Genomic DNA, 16,478 nt, shown 5'->3' on the forward strand with positions numbered 1-16,478 from the left:
TGGCTCTTGTCCTTTCTTACTCTTTGTTTTCATTTGGTGTCGCTCCCAAGACAACCTCGAATACCTGATCTTAACACTACCTTTTGCCTATGCTTCTATCGTTGCCCTCCGTCTCTTGCTCCCAAGGTCACAATCACCTTGAAGCTAGAGACTAAAGGTAGTGTTCTAAGGAAGGATGGGGAAAGATAAATGATACAAAGGTGGTATGATTTCACGACGAGAGAGGTGATGAGACAAAAGTGACGACCGATAAAGATAAAGAACGAGGGATATTTACGAGATTATAAAATATAGGGGCACTATCTTGAAAAAAAAAAAAAAACATAGACACGTTCAAGGAAAAACCAAAAAGATGAGTTTTTTCATGAAAAAGAACTCTTTTTTAATAATTTAATGATTTTTTTAGTTAAATTATGGTGGCAAATATCTTTAAAAAAATTATTGGAATCAGGTTTCCAACATTAATCTAATACGAGTAAGTATAACAGCATATTACGGATCTGATATGATTTCACATTAAAAAAAAAAACCTGCATTATTTTTATTTATTGCATGCCTAAGAAAAGAAATAAAAACAATGGAATATTAACGTTTGTCCAACCTGAAACCCATTCCTTTATGACAGATAACCTAAACTTGAATCTGTCTTATGTAGGAGCCGATTCAAAAAGTGTGGCAACTGAGTCTCACATTTCTCTTATCTTATCTAATCTGTTCCCCAAAATGTCTTCGACACAAACAGGATTTTATGCAACCTATAAGTGTTGCATAATTTATTCGAATGTGAAGCCAACAATATGTGTTGCTCACTTATTGTTTACCAACTGTTACGTACTGTTCTTTCCATACACTGAAACTACAATTCTTTTGATATGTGGCGGGCGACGATCCCGTGAGCTGCGTCTGTGAGGTGCAATCCATCCCAGCTAACATAGCTTGAGGGATCACTGCACAAGTTTGACATTGGATGACCGCATCCTACAGAAACGTTGAAGTTGTATGGCCCCTCACCTCCGCAGCACGCAGCCAGAGGTTCCTTCATCCCTGCGCTTATATGCGATGTGATTACCGAATGATGAGCCAAACAACGTTCTTGGAGGAATAGGAGTGTGGATATATCTCACCAAATTGTTCCGGAGATTGGTAGACGGGCATCAGAGCCGAATAGTAATCAACATAGAAGATTTTGGAATGCGGATGTTGTTTTCGGATTCGATTCAGCTCCTTGAGCAACCGGAGACTGTGGTAGTGTGAGAGCTCATTCGCCCACTTGAGGCACCCTGTTCTTGGATCATACTCCTCCGCGCTTTGGGTTTGGAAGACCGTGAGGTATACTGCGCTACATCCCAGTGGGATAATCCCAGCCACCATCACTGTTTCCACCCCTTTGCGGATCAAACTCTATCAACCAAAGAAGAAGGCTCAGATAACGAAAGATCATCTGAAACAAAAGGCAGCGAGATCATTGGCTCACGGTGACTGTTGAACCGATCGCTTGCACAACCGTGGGGACGTAGCTTCGTATGAGATCTTTAGCCTTCTTCTCGTACAACAGGTGACTGTAGTCATTCACCCCCATCTCGCCCATTAGGAACAACGACTTGCTTATGGTGTCTTGTGATGCTGCACATAATACACGACAGATGTTATCGTACGAGATGAGATGCCAATCTAACCCAAGAAGACAAGCTTACAGTGGAGCGAAGGGGTGGATCGCTGTAACAGCTGCTCGAACCACTTAAATTGAGTGCTCAAAGAGTAATCCTGCCACGTCACGTTAAGCCCCTCGTCCTCAAAGAAGGCGTTGCCAAGCGCACAGGCCCCTCCGACCGCAAAGTTCGCTCCGTGTTTGAAGTCCTCGCTGCTGTTCCCTGCAAGATACGGCGGCACCAGCGGCAGCCGCAGGGCTTGTGCTGCGACAAGTACGCAAACACGTTAGCCTATGCATGAGGGATGTGAAAAAAAGGCGAGTTTCGTATACCGATGAAGTCGATGACGAGTCTCCCGTCGGAGAAGCGGCCGCTGGGATGACCAAAGTACGTCTCACCGTACGGGAGTCGGCTAGCGGCCACCGTACCACCGGAGAAGAAGTCCAAGTTTCCGGTGTCGGTGAGAGAGTTGCCGAATCCGAAGATGGCGGGGTAACTGCTGCTGCGAACAGCAGGGAGGACCAGCAGGTGGAGGAAGAAACACAGGGAGACGAAGGACGCCATCTCCGAGCTGGGGATCGAGGGAGTAGCTTGTGCAGGGGAAAGATGCGGTGCGTGGACGTGGTTAGACCATCTGTCGTCTCTTCTATTCTCGGACGCGGTGTATGCAGCATAATTTCGTTCTCTGACCGGGACATGTGGCCGACCCTTTTCTTTCGACTAATAAATGGCCGAGACAAATAAATGGGGTTGCCTGATGGCCACACCGGCCAAAGGTGCGGCCAAGTCGCTGGCGTACTCTTGACTTTTGGATGTAGAGCGATATGAGGGGCAATTAAAACCTAACGATTGTTGGAAAATCTAGGGCAGCATCACATGCACAGCGAAAGAATAGAAAATAAAATCCTAGAATTTTCTACAAAAAAAAAAGGTTTAATCGTTGTGCGAAGATTGGTGTGCAAAAACTTACGAAACTGAAAACTACGCGTATAAGAAAGATATGTTACTTAGGGAAATCGTATATCCCTAAAACCCTATAGATCTATAGGAGAGGATGAAGGAGGTTAATTATCCTCATCTCTAACGGTGAATTATATGGTAGGGGCTGCGAAGACGTTCCTCAAATCGTTGCTCAAATCTCCACATATCCTAAATAGGGGCTGTTGGTTGAGGAAGAGAGAAAAATAGGAGGTAGCAGCCAAAAGGGGTCTGGCCCTTTGGTTTCCTACTATTTATAGAGTCCTCCTGTCAACTTAACCCTAATGGATTCTACCCTATTGGGTATTTGATCTCCATCCAACTACCAAAGCCTCTTAGATTAGTGGATCTTTACCCAATAATCTCTCATTGGCTCTTATTGGATCTCATTCATAGGATCCAATAATTCATGGGCTTATTAGATATCCAATAAGACAGAGGTTCAAACAGATATCTCATATCTGAATCTCTACTCATTATAACACCTACCATATGTGTGTAACTCTCTAAGCCCAATATCAAGCTAGCCATGAGTCATACCTGTCAGAACTCATTCTAACTCAGTGAATTATTATCTCCATTATAATTCACTCGACTCATCGACTGTGGACATACTATGCCACTACACCGTAGTCCCTAGATGATATAGGAGAATCCAATCCATTGGACATGAATGACCTTGGCTAGGAATTTGCCTGAGCAAGAACATATGAGATATTCCTCTTATGATACCGAGAATGGATGATCATCTATTGATACTCAATAGCCCTTGTTAGGTTGTTTGCCACTCCCGATGACTGATTATGTTAGATCTGAAACTTCTATATCTATAACTTTGGTATTAAAGAGTGGAGTACTTATACAGAACATTCTTGGTATCTCAAGTTTAAGTACTAGACACATCACTAAGACGATGGAATCATTGTCTAACAATAAAGTATCATCAACCATCCAGCATTCCGTAAGTAGATCAATCAGTGAACTCATTCTCCAATGAGCACATGCATGGTATTCTCCAATCGATGTCCCTCTCGAGTGACCTATGATCAAAATTATTTAGGGTTTGTGTTTAAATACAAATCGATCTTATTATCACGATCTCATCATGATCTGATTCTCATTGCATAGATTCATGGACATCACAATACATACAATAGACAATATAAAGTGAGAAAAATACTAAATAAATAATAAGTAAAAAGAGTAAGTATCATATCACATATACTATCACTCACGTGATTGACTTGCAGAGCACATATGACTAGCAATGATCACCATGAGAGTAAATAATGGAGGTGAGAAGAACGATGCACGGATGAAACAAAGTGGAGGACGACGACAAAGGTGAGAGCAAGTGAACGAGACAAGGTGGAGGCGATAGGGGAAGAGGGGAGGGGATGTCTCACCCCTTTCGACCACTTACTATATAACACATCTATGTTCTTTGAGTAGTCCTCTTAGATCGATGGAAAGACAAACTGTAATTTTCATATATGGTCTCTGCCATCATGTTGTAGGGCTCGCATTGATTATGTTATCCTTAGCTTCATTGGTAGCAATGTTTGCTTACTTGGTCTTATCCTCTGATTTTTCGGGCTCCCTTAAGCGTATATGAGCTCTGGAATAGTCTAGCTCTCCAATTGCTCCGATGATATCTCAGTATGATCAAGTCCTCCTATGAGACTCACTAATACTTGCACTCAAAATTTTTCCTCGGTGGTGCATAACCCTCATGTGCTGATGACCAAGACTTTTATCCGATGCAAAATTCGATGTACGCACGAAAGATCCGCCTTTACGATACCATAACATTCACTCATTGAATCCATAATCCTTCTTGTCGTCATGTTCTTTATTGAAGTAGAGCTCCTAGTAACTCTCGATCATACATACGTATGACTAAAGGGTGATGGCTAAACGGGTAGAGATTTATTATATATTTTTTTAGAACATAAGATATGCTATAAAATTAAATTAAACAAAACATATGTTAATCCAAAAAAATAAAGAGTTTTTTTAAATAATTACCTAATTATTAAAGTGAAGCGGATGAGTGGCACGTGCACTCTTCCTTCTATTATCCAACAATGTGACTACTAATTCGATGGCAGTGTTTATTGGCTACGAATTATTGCGTGTAACTATATTCGAAATACAAACACTATATATAAGTTATTATTTTAATTCATCTTATAGATATGAACATTATAAAAAAATTGTTCACCTTGGTATTAGTCTTCTTCGAATTTGACAATCAATCTCGAACAATTTTGTAATGTCTTTTAGTTAGAAATGCATGGACATATAGATCCATTTTGTTATTTGTAATGGTAAATGCGAGTAAAATTGTGAAGAATGCTATGTCTTTATACATGCATGCAATGCACTTAATGTTGAGAGTCACTAGTAGAGTGGTCACAATATAAAACTACATGATGGTGAAAATATAAGCCAAAGATTTGGTGGAGATTTTACTGGAAATTTAACTAAATATAATTTAACTAAAATAATTTTATTAAATTATTAAAAAAAAGGGGATGATTTTCCTAAAAAAAACCTTTTTTGGTTGCGCCCCTATATTTTATAATTTCGTAAATACCCCTCATCTCTTTTCGCTAGTCACTTTCCTCTCGCCACCTCCGTCCCGTCGCGAGGCCACGCCACCTTCGCGTCACTTGCCCGTCCCCACCCGCTCCCAAAGTGACATCCATATCTTGCTCCGAACACCGCCTCCGCCTTTACCTACGCCTCCTTGCTCCCATCACCACCCTGTAAGCATAAAGTCTATAATTATGCTATATCTAAAATACGGAAATAACTAATATGTCAGGATTGAAATAAAAAATGTATAGATCTAATTGCGATGCATACCTTTTGATGCCATCTCTTCAGAGATCTCGGTTGATCTGCTAAGCATCATCTTTAATCCAAGATTGCTGCAGGCAGTCACCGTTTGCAAAGAGTGCAAGGAGAAGTAGATCATTTCTCCTCTCTTCCTATCCTTTCACAGGACCCACACTGAGAGTGATGGATTTTGGGAGAAAGGGGTTGACGGAGAGGTGCGTCTATACGTAATGCCAACGCTCTAACACTCTCACAACCCCTAGAGATCCTGTCCTTTTATAGGCGAGAGCAGAGGGTCTACGATGAGATCTCAGGAGATTTCCTCCCATCAAGGTTATCTCCCGAGGAATCGTTCCGTAGTGGACTTAGTCTATTGGCTAAAATATCTGAACGGAACCCAATTAGTTATTCTATTATATATCTTATTCAATTATAAAAGGGCCACATATTCTAACATTCTCCCACTTGACCCATTAATTGATAAGATATAAAAGAGATATTCAAAATCAAAATAAATAAAATAAAATTTGTTTAAAAAACAAATTTTACCTAATTGGATTCCAAGGAATTTTGAAAAGCATTTTATACATGGCCATGTTTTAAAATAAGCCAATAAGTCCAATAAACACAATAATACTATATTAAGTCCAACTATCAATGCGAGTCATAGCAGTTGTATTTCATCAATGTCATACTCCCTTTTATGTACCACAACATTGTTAGTCTTTCCTAATATAGTCCATAATGACCCCTGTAATTTGTCTTGTCAAGACAATCCTGTTATTACATTCAACCATAATATGCATAAATATAAATGTAAACAGGATAGCAGAAACAGATAACATCAATTAAGCAAGAAGAATGTCAATAATAGCATCCACATAAACATGCATCACCATATCCTTTATGACTTGTTCACAAGCCCCATTCTAAGAACATGTTCTTTGAATATTTTATATTATAAGGCTTTTGTCAATGGATCAGCAATCATCATAGTGGTGCTCAAGTTCTCAATAGACACTTGTTGTTTCTGGACTCTTTCTCTAACCACCAAGTACTTTATCTCAATGTGCTTGGAACCACTAGAGTACTTGTCATTCTTAGAGAAGAAAACTGCTGCAGTGTTATCACAAAATATCTTCAGCGGCCTGGCAATTGAGTCGACCACACTAAGTCCTGAGATGAAATTTTGCAGCCATAAAGCTTGATTTGTGGCCTCAAAGCATGCCACAAATTCAGCTTCCATTGTTGATGATGCAATAAGCGATTGCTTTGCACTTTTGAAGAAATTGCCCCACCAACTAACATAAATACAAATCCTGAAGTGGACGACTTCCTACTATCGAGGCAATTTGCAAAATCAGCATCTGAATATCCTATCACATCAAGCTGATCTGATCTCCTATATGTGAGCATATAATCTTTCGTCCCTTATAGATATCTCATTACTTTCTTTGCAGCTTTCCAATGTTTCATTCCTGGGTTGCTTTGGTATCTTCCCAGCATTGCAACTGCAAAACTGATATCTGGTCTTGTACAGGTTTGAGCATATAATAGACTTCCAACTGCGCACCCATAAGGAATATTCTTCATTTGATTCTTTTCTAAGTCATTTCTTGGGCACTGATTTTGATTGAATTTTTCACCTCTAGTAATTGGTACATCATTGGCTGAGCAAAGCTGCATATTAAATCTTTCCAAGATACGATCAATATATCCTCTCTGAGACAATCCTAATAATCCTTGAGATCTATCCCTAAATATCTCAATGCCAATAACATAGGCTGCCTCATTCATATCAACCATATTAAAGTTCTTGTTAAGAAATATCTTGGTTTCGTGCAATAACCCAAGATCACTACTAGCAAGTAGAATATCATCCACATATAAGACCAATATAATAAACTTGCTCCCACTTACCTTCAGATATATACACTGATCAACAGTGTTTTCCTTAAATCCGAAGGAAGTAATGGTATTATGAAATTTTATATACCATTGTCTGGAAGCTTGTTTAAGGCCATAAATGGATTTCTTAAGTTTACAAGCCCAATTTTCTTTTCCCTTTTCAATGAATCCTTCATGTTGTTCCATATAGATTTCCTCATCCAGATCCACATTTAGAAATATTGTTTTCACGTCCATCTGATGCAACTCAAGATTATAATGAGCTACCAATGCCATGACGATTCTTAATGAGTCCTTTCTTGAAACTGGAGAAAAAGTTTCATTATAGTCGATGCCTTCCTTTTGAGAAAACCCTTTGGCCACAAGTCTGGCTTTATATCGTTCGATATTGCCCTTTGAGTCGCATTTTGTCTTAAAGACCCATTTATAACCGACTCTTTTACAATCATTGGGCAATTCAACGAGATCCCAGACATCATTCTGGACCATTGATTTTAACTCTTCTTTTATTGCATCATACCATTTTTCAGAATCGTTACTTTCTATGGCTTGTGAAAACGATAAGGGGTCTCTTTTTATTTCTATATCATAATCTGATTCTTGTAGATATACCACATAATCATCAGAAATGACATGTTTTCTTTTCCTTTGAGATCTTCTCAAATCTGCCAATTGTGATTGTTCTACAAGATCATCAGCGGCGACATCAACATCATGTGAAAGTTCTTCGATGTTATTTTGTTGTTTACCCTCATCAATATTCTCATTGATTTGAGGAACAACAATCTCTCGAATAGGAGATGATATGGGAGAATTAACCTGAATCTCCTCGATATCAAAATTAATCCTTCGAGATTTTTCACTTCCACTTATTTCGCCATTTTCAAGAAATTTTGCATTACTAGATTCTACTATTCTCATACTATGATTAGGGCAATAAAATTTGTATCCCTTGGATTTTTCTGGATAACCAATCAAATATCCTGAAATAGCATTATCAATCAAAGAAATTTGTCGGGTCTGGAAATGTTAAACGGACTAACGAAAAAAAAGCATTTATTGTAAAGTGCTTCTTTTGTGGCAAGAAAGGACACGTGAAGAAAGATTGTATTAAACGCATGACTTGGTTCGAAAAGAAAGGTATTAATTCGACCTTTGTATGTTTCGAATCAAACATTACAGAAGTTCCTTCTAACACTTGGTGGATTGATTCTGGTGCTTCAACTCATGTTACAAATAACATGCAGGGATTTCTTTCAATTCGGAAACCAAAAGAACATGAAATATTCATCATTATGGGAAATCATCTTAAAGCGAAAGTGATATCAATGGGAACTTATCATCTACGCTTAGAGACGGGTCACTTGATGGATCTTGTTGACACCTGTTATGTCCCTACAATTTCTAGAAATTTGGTTTCTCTTTCTAGAATTGATGAGTTAGGATATTGTCTTTCTTTTGGTAGTGGCAAACTCAGTATATTTTATGATTCAATAAAAGTTGGTTCTGGAATTCTCTGTGATGGTTTGTACAGAATTAATTTGGATCTTGAGTTTGCAAAGACATTAATGACCCTGCAATCAAATGTTGGATTGAAACGTAGTTTCAATAATGAAAGATCTTCTATATTATAGCATAGACGATTGGGACATATCTCAAAGGAAAGAATTGAAAGATTAGTGAAGGATAATATTTTGGAACATTTAGACTTCACTGATTTTGATGTTTGTATAGATTGCATAAAGGGAAAGCAAACTAAACATATAAAGAAAAATGCCACAAGAAGTAAAGAACTTCTTGAGATTATTCATACTGATATCTGCGGCCACTCCATATTCCTTGTTTTAATGGAGAAAAATATTTCATCACATTTATAAATGATCTGTCCAGATATGACTATGTTTATCTAATACATGAAAAGTCTCAAGCCATTGATACTCTTGAAGTATACATAAATGAGGTTAAGAGACAATTAGATAGAAAAGTTAAAATTGTCAGATCTGACAGAGGTGGTGAATTCTATGGCAGATATGATGGATATGGTTAGAATATTAGCCCTTTTACTAGATTCCTAGAACAACGGGGTATTTGTGCTTAATATGCATTACCAGGTGTGCCACAGCAGAACGGTGTTGCTGAAAGGCGAAATCGTACTCTGATGGATATGGTTAGGAGCATGATGAGTTATTCCTCTGTACCTGAGTCGATGTAGGGTGAAGCTCTTAGGACAGCTATGTACATCTTGAACAGGGTTCCTAGCAAGTCAATTTCATCGACTCCATTTGAGTTATGGACTGGTAGGAAGGCCAGTCTAAGACATCTACATATTTGGGGGTGTCATGCAGAGATAAGAGTATTCAATCCACATGAAAAGATCTGATAGAACAAGTAAATGAATGAAGGTTTGGGAAAGATCTGATAGACTTAGTTTAATGTTCATAAGAATGACAATTGCAAATAACATAAATACTTCATTACCGACTGTAACTAGCGCAAAGGAATATTTAAAGGTTATTGAAGACAGATTTAAATATGCTGATAAGTCATTGGCTGACACATTAATGAAAGAACTGACTACGGCTCAGTATGATGGCACTCGAGGAATTCAGGATCATATCCTCAATATGGCTGACAAAGTTGTAAAACTTAAAACATTAGGTATGAATGTTGATGAATCTTTATGTTATTTGCAATTGTCATTCTTATGAACATTAAACTAAGTCTATCAGATAATCAAAAATATGATTAATTATAATTATGATTAATTTTAATCATAATTATATTTTTGATTATCTGATAGACTTAATTTAATATTCATAAGAATGACAATTGCAAATAACATAAAGATTCATCAACATTCATACCTAATGTTTTAAGTTTTGTAGCTTTGTCAGCCATATTGCGGATATGATCCTGAATTCCTCGAGTGCCATCATATTGAGCCGTAGTCAGTTCTTTCATTAATGTGCCAGCCAATGACTTATCAGCAGATTTAAATCTGTCTTCAATAACCTTTAAATATTCCTTTGCGCTAGTTACAGTCGGTAATGAAGTCTTTATGTTATTTGCAATTGTCATTCTTATGAACATTAAACTAAGTCTATCATATATTTCCCAAACCTTCATTTCATTTACTTGTTCTACAGAACTTTCATCAATCAAGTCTGCAGGCTTTTCAACAAGTAATGCTAAATCAAGATCTAATACCCCTAGTGTGAATTGCACATGCTTTAACCATTCTGAATAATTTGATCCAGAGAGTACAGGGACACTTGAAGCATATGAATGTATATGTGGAAGTACCACTGCAAAAATATAGAATAATATTAATGCTTTGAGTTTGTCAAAAATTGATGAACTATTGATATCATCTATATTACACCTTTGGGTAAAATATTGACATATCTAGTGTTCACTCAAGAATATTTATGAAGGATTGATACCATCCTTGTGGAATAGTATTGTTACCTTTGGGTATACAACCCTAAACTGCAAGGATATTCAAAAATAGTATCATCCTACCCTATCATATAATTATTTGAATTAGATTCTCCTTTGGGATTATCTAAATCTCCTAATTATATGTGTCATTATGAATATTATTTCCTTAATATCATTTAGGACTAATTCTTTAATATTATTTTATAAGTCATTAGTCCATGTCACTTTGGTGGCTACAAGACTAATGCAATGATATAAAATAAAAATGTCCTATAAATGACAAAATTTTTATTGTAATTCATATCACAAAAGTCTATCGTCCTAGGCCACTTTGGTAGCTACTAGTCAGATAACACTTAGGGAAATGAATTACAAATAATATTCATCAATTTCTTTAATTTTTGCTAAGCAATTCAATAATTAAAAATGACCATAATAATTATTGAATATTAATACAAAGCAGTTCAATAATAAATAATAATTATTATTATTGAACATTAATGCTAAGCAATTTAATAATAAAATAACAGTAATAATTATTGAATATTAATGCTAAGCAATTCAATAATAAATATTAATAATAATTATTGAATATTAATTAATACAAAAACTCATATGATAATCATGATAACATATAAATCATGCCTTCATGTGAAAGGTAAATATTATTTCATAATTTCATAAATATACATGTGAATAAATAAATAAAAGTTCAAAAAAATAATAATTAGATTTTTAATTTTATTTACCACACGTAAAATCAATAATTTATATAAATCATGTGAAAGATATACATTATTTCACAATTTCATATATATACATGTGAATAAATAAATAAAAGTACAAAAACAATAATTGGATTTTAATTTTATTTATCACATGTAAAATCAATAATTTATATGAGAAAACTATAAAGTAAACCATAATTTATATTTTTTTAATCAAAAAATAAATCCAATCAAATAATAAAAAAATATAATTATGATTAAAATTAATCATAATTATAATAAATCATATTTACCAATTTATAATTGAGAATATGAATTAAATTTCTCAATTTTTGATAAAACCATAAATTTTTTGAAATGGAATAAATCATAAATATGCGAATGGCAGAACTGTAATTTTGGCATAAATTAAACCCGAGGGTAAAACCATAAATATATTGACAGAACATAATCTTAAATTACGAAATTTGCAAAGGGTAAAACTGTATTTTTGCAAAACCCTAGCCTCGAGGGCAAAACAGTAATTATGCCCAAAAAAACCTTAATCTGCCTTCGTCGCCACCGCCTGCGCGAGCGGCGCTGCCGCTGTTGCCTGCGACCCGGCCACCTGTGCGCGGCTGCCAGCGGCAATTCTAGCCTGCGCGCGACCGCTGCCGCCGCGGGGCTGCTATTGCTCACGCGCGTGGCTGCTGCCAACGCGCGGCCGCCGCCTGTGCACGGCCTACTCACGCACGGCCGCCACTTACGCTGTCTGCCTGCGTGTGGCCGACCGTCGCATGGACGGGTTCTGGCCATGTACGGCCGGCCGTCGCGGACGGGTTCCGCGTATGGGACAGGTTCTGTGATGTCCGCATATGGGACGGGTTCTGTGATGTCCGCATATGGGACGGGTTCTGTGATGTCCGCATATGGGACGGGTTCTGTGATGTCCGCATATGGGACGGGTTCTGTGATGTCTGCATATGGGACAGGTTCTATGATGCGTACGCTACCCGGCGTAGTCACAGATTCGCAGCGGGGTCGACGGTGACCATTACTGCTTAGCAATTCTTGGACTCTGATACCAAGATGAAGGTAATTTTATGCATCGTAAATAAATTTATAGATCTAATACATTTGATTTCAAAAACCGGACTCTGATACCAATTGTAAGCATAAAGTCTATAATTATGCTATATCTAAAATACGAAAATAACTTATATGTCAGGATTGAAATAAAAAATATATAGATCTAATTATGATGCGTACCTTTTGATGCCATCTCTTCAAAGATCTCGGTTGATCTGCTAAGCACCGTCTTTAATCCAAGATTGCTGCAGGCAGCTAGCCTTGCAAAGTTACAGGCACTATCGTCGTCTGTAAAGAGTGCAAGGAGAATTAGACTCGGAATTTGGGAGAAAGGGATTTTTGGGGAAACTGAAATCCCTCGACGGAGATAAGATCTCAGGAGATTTCCTGCTAAAATATCTAAACGAAACTCAATTAATTATTCTATTATATATCTTATTCAATCATAAAAGGACCACATATTCTAACCCACCCTCCGTCTCTAGCTCCACCTCCTCCTCCACTTGCACCCAAGGTGATTGTGACATTGGGAGCATAGGCAGAGGGTAGCGTTGGGAACAGGTGATGGAGGTTATCTTGGGAGCGAACAGATGAAGGCGACGGGCGAGAAGGACAAGGGGCATTTACGAGATGCATGCACTAGAATTTTCCTGTTCTAGAAACAGAGGTGCACGCACCAGAATCGGTCCATTGAACGTAAAGAAAGAAGAGCAGTTGCCAGTTAAGAGATGAAGCAATTTAATTCGATAAAGCTAAACTGATGCAGATTAAATACGTAAGAAGAATCAAACGTAAAAATTCGAAACAAGAGACTGAGAAAGTAGATGATGATACTGACGATGATGAAGGTTTAGGATAGTAATCAAAGAACATTAGCAGCGGCCGTAAAGGTGGTAGTAGGCGGTCGTTTTACCCGGTGGGGGCAGCGGCGTCAGGCGTTAGCGCGGCCGTATAGGTCGTAGGGATCCCAGAGGTGGTCGTGCGGGCACGACCGTTTCGAGTCGAGCTGCACCCATGGCTTGCCGCTGCCGCTCCAGTGGAGACGGCTCACGTGCCCTGGGTGGAGGTCCCGGCAGCTGCCCCTGACGTTGTCCCCGCCCAGGCTGTGCTGGTTCCACCGGCGTTTGATAGGTGTAACGTGGCCGGCCAACACCAGCAGGAAGGGCGGTAGGGATCCCAGTTCATAGAGACGGCCGGCACCGCTCTTCTGAACCTCCATCCACCGCTCGATCCGGCGCGTGTTCCCGGCGCCACCGGACTAGGTCCAGCACCATCAGCCCCGTGTTGAAGTAGCACGCCCGCGGCCAGCGAAAGTGGCCGCATGGAGATGGTCAGACCAGAACCGATCGGTGAAGTACTTGATGAAGTTAGCGTAGCAGTACTCGCCTGCGCCTACTGCCCGCGAACCCAACCCTGTCCACCATAGGTTGCCGATGTCGTCAACCACCACCAGGTCAGAGTCGAGGTAAATCACCCGGTTAACTCACCGCTCAAGGATGTCCCCCAGGTAGTTGCGGGCGTAGTTGGGCGGCTGTTCCAGTGCCTGCTGCACCGACATCGAGATAAGCATCCGGGCCCGGTCGGGGCCAAACTAGTACGCCTTGAAGCGGAGGCCCGGGAAAGCGGACCTCACCATCGACTCCAGGCCCGGCTTCGATAGTAGAATGTGGCGGAAAGCGTTCTCCGGGAACCGAGTGGACCGCCGCTATCGAGCCGTGCAGGTACTCCTCGTCGAGGGTGATGGCCATGTGCACCAGCGAGGGGGTGCCGTTCGCCTATGGGGGCTCGCACTCGGCGGCATTATGGAACCGCGGCGCCCTACGGAACGCGAGGGTTTCAGCGTCGCCGGCTGCCGCAGCAAGGTGGTGGTTGTAATCGCAGCAGCCGGCTGGGATGCGGAGGTAATGAGACGGCCGGATATCCTCGGCAAGAGGAAAGGATTGGAATCGTTAATTTTTTTAATTACAAATAAATTATGGAAAAATATTTTTAATGACATTAAAAAGTTATATAAAAAATATATAATTTATAATCAAACTAATTACTTTTATTAATATTTAAAGATTTAACCATTATATCGTAAACTATATATATATATATATATATATATATATATATAATCATATTTAGGGCTATTTATAAGCGAGGGAGATTAGTAATTAATTAAACCTATGTAAGGGACATGACAGCGGCTTTGGCTGCGTCTGTAACTTTGGATCCTTTCAATTTTCAATCTATAGTTTGCTCAATCCAAAACATTGTTGATTTGGTAATAATTATTTAATTAGGCATATAATTAGCACATAATATGGTACATATAGAGTTAGTATATTAACATGAACATATCCATTGGATTCTCTAAATTAATGAGTCTCTTCAGCGTTGCAATCTTATTCCTCACATAGGAAGCTTCACAAACTTAGTTTCTTGTTCCTATTCCTCAAGACAAATAGAACACTGCTTTACTGCTATTATTTTGTTTGATGACGGCATCAGATAGGATTTAAGTCAGTCAAATGTGTATATAAATTGCCTTTCATGAGTAGCACTCCACATTGACTTCATTCCCAACATGTTTGCTTGGATCAAGATGGAGACGCTTTAACAACTCAATCAAAACAAGTCAGAGTTCTCATGGATGAAATCTAAATTGCAATCATCTTCATTGGTATTCATTCCTACATCTAATAATACAAACAACAAAAAGCTCTTAATGCTTCGCTTGAATGGGTTTAACGCAAAGAAAATTTAGATACGCTTGAATCACTACATCAAAAGACGGTCACATTCATCTCTCCACTTTCCAATGTTAAGTGATCAACAAATGTATAAGAAAGGAGAAGGTTAACATGTGTCACATATTTTATTGTTATAGTAGAGTTGGGGTAGGTTGGCTACTTCATATTTGTTCTACCATCGATGTCAAATGGACCCATATATATATCTTTCACCATCAAATTTAAATCACAGAAAAAGACTAGTTATCACATTTGGAACATAAGGAACAAAATGAAAGGAATTAGATCAACGATTCGATTATTTGATATTTGATTTAAAATTAATATATATAAATATAATGGTTAGTGATTCAAATTTAAAATATAATAATTTGAGTTTTTATGGGTTAATTTAATTTTTTATTAATCGAACCGACGGTTTGGAAAATGATTAATGGAACAATTAAATATGTTTGGTAATGACGGTCACGAGGATGCCGGCTAACCTTCTGTCACGGATCCCATGTAGCACCGGCTTGCAAAGAAGCATTAAAATTGTTGGACAAAAGGCGCAAGTGGCAGCGTACTGCCACGTTGAATTACTTGCAGCGGATCCGACTGGAGCCGGCGCGGCTCGGCTCGGCTCGACGATCGCGCGCACGAATCAATCGTGAGCCGAACCCGGTCAGAAGTGGCATCAGCCGTACAACTGTGCATCTCACCCACGTGGATGGCTATGGGCCGCCGGCTTGACACAGGTAGCTAGTTTAATCACGCCACGTGGTCGGACGATTCGGGGCCATCCTCGTCATTTGATCTGTCTTTTAATCCGCAGTCGTAACGGTTCAAACATGGAAAGGTCGATAGATACATAAACTTCGTTTTCGAAATGTGGAGTATATCACCTTTAAAGTACCCCTCCAAAACCGAATTGACGGTACTACCCCTTTGTTCCGTGTAAAAGAGCAGTTGGTTGAGATGGAACGAGAAGACGGTCTAAGGGGCAAAAAAGACCGGGGTCCAAAGGGACGGCTCTGATTTGTTCCTGTCAGTGAATCACGAAGCCAGCTGTGCCCTCCTGCCCTCCATCCCCGCAGCTTAATCAAATGAAGCACATCGACTGAATAAGCACGATAGAAATCTTC

General features: G+C 39.0%; 1 protein-coding gene and 1 pseudogene across 1 annotated transcript; both read right to left on the bottom strand.

The window, feature by feature from the left end:
- Positions 1 to 671: 671 nt before the first annotated feature.
- Positions 672 to 2,326, bottom strand: LOC135618995 (GDSL esterase/lipase At1g28570-like). Its single transcript, XM_065120518.1, has 5 exons — positions 1,982 to 2,326; positions 1,695 to 1,913; positions 1,475 to 1,623; positions 1,125 to 1,401; positions 672 to 1,044 (listed from the first exon to the last, which is right to left on the bottom strand). Exons 1-5 carry the CDS (start codon positions 2,211 to 2,213, stop codon positions 857 to 859), a joined length of 1,065 nt encoding a protein of 354 aa, XP_064976590.1. The 5' UTR covers positions 2,214 to 2,326; the 3' UTR covers positions 672 to 856.
- Positions 2,327 to 12,089: 9,763 nt separating this feature from the next.
- LOC135618405 (probable galacturonosyltransferase-like 7) lies at positions 12,090 to 14,553 on the bottom strand (annotated as a pseudogene).
- Positions 14,554 to 16,478: the final 1,925 nt, after the last annotated feature.

This window comes from Musa acuminata, chromosome BXJ2-8 (assembly GCF_036884655.1).
Source record: "Musa acuminata AAA Group cultivar baxijiao chromosome BXJ2-8, Cavendish_Baxijiao_AAA, whole genome shotgun sequence".
In the NCBI taxonomy this organism is placed as follows: domain Eukaryota; kingdom Viridiplantae; phylum Streptophyta; class Magnoliopsida; order Zingiberales; family Musaceae; genus Musa; species Musa acuminata.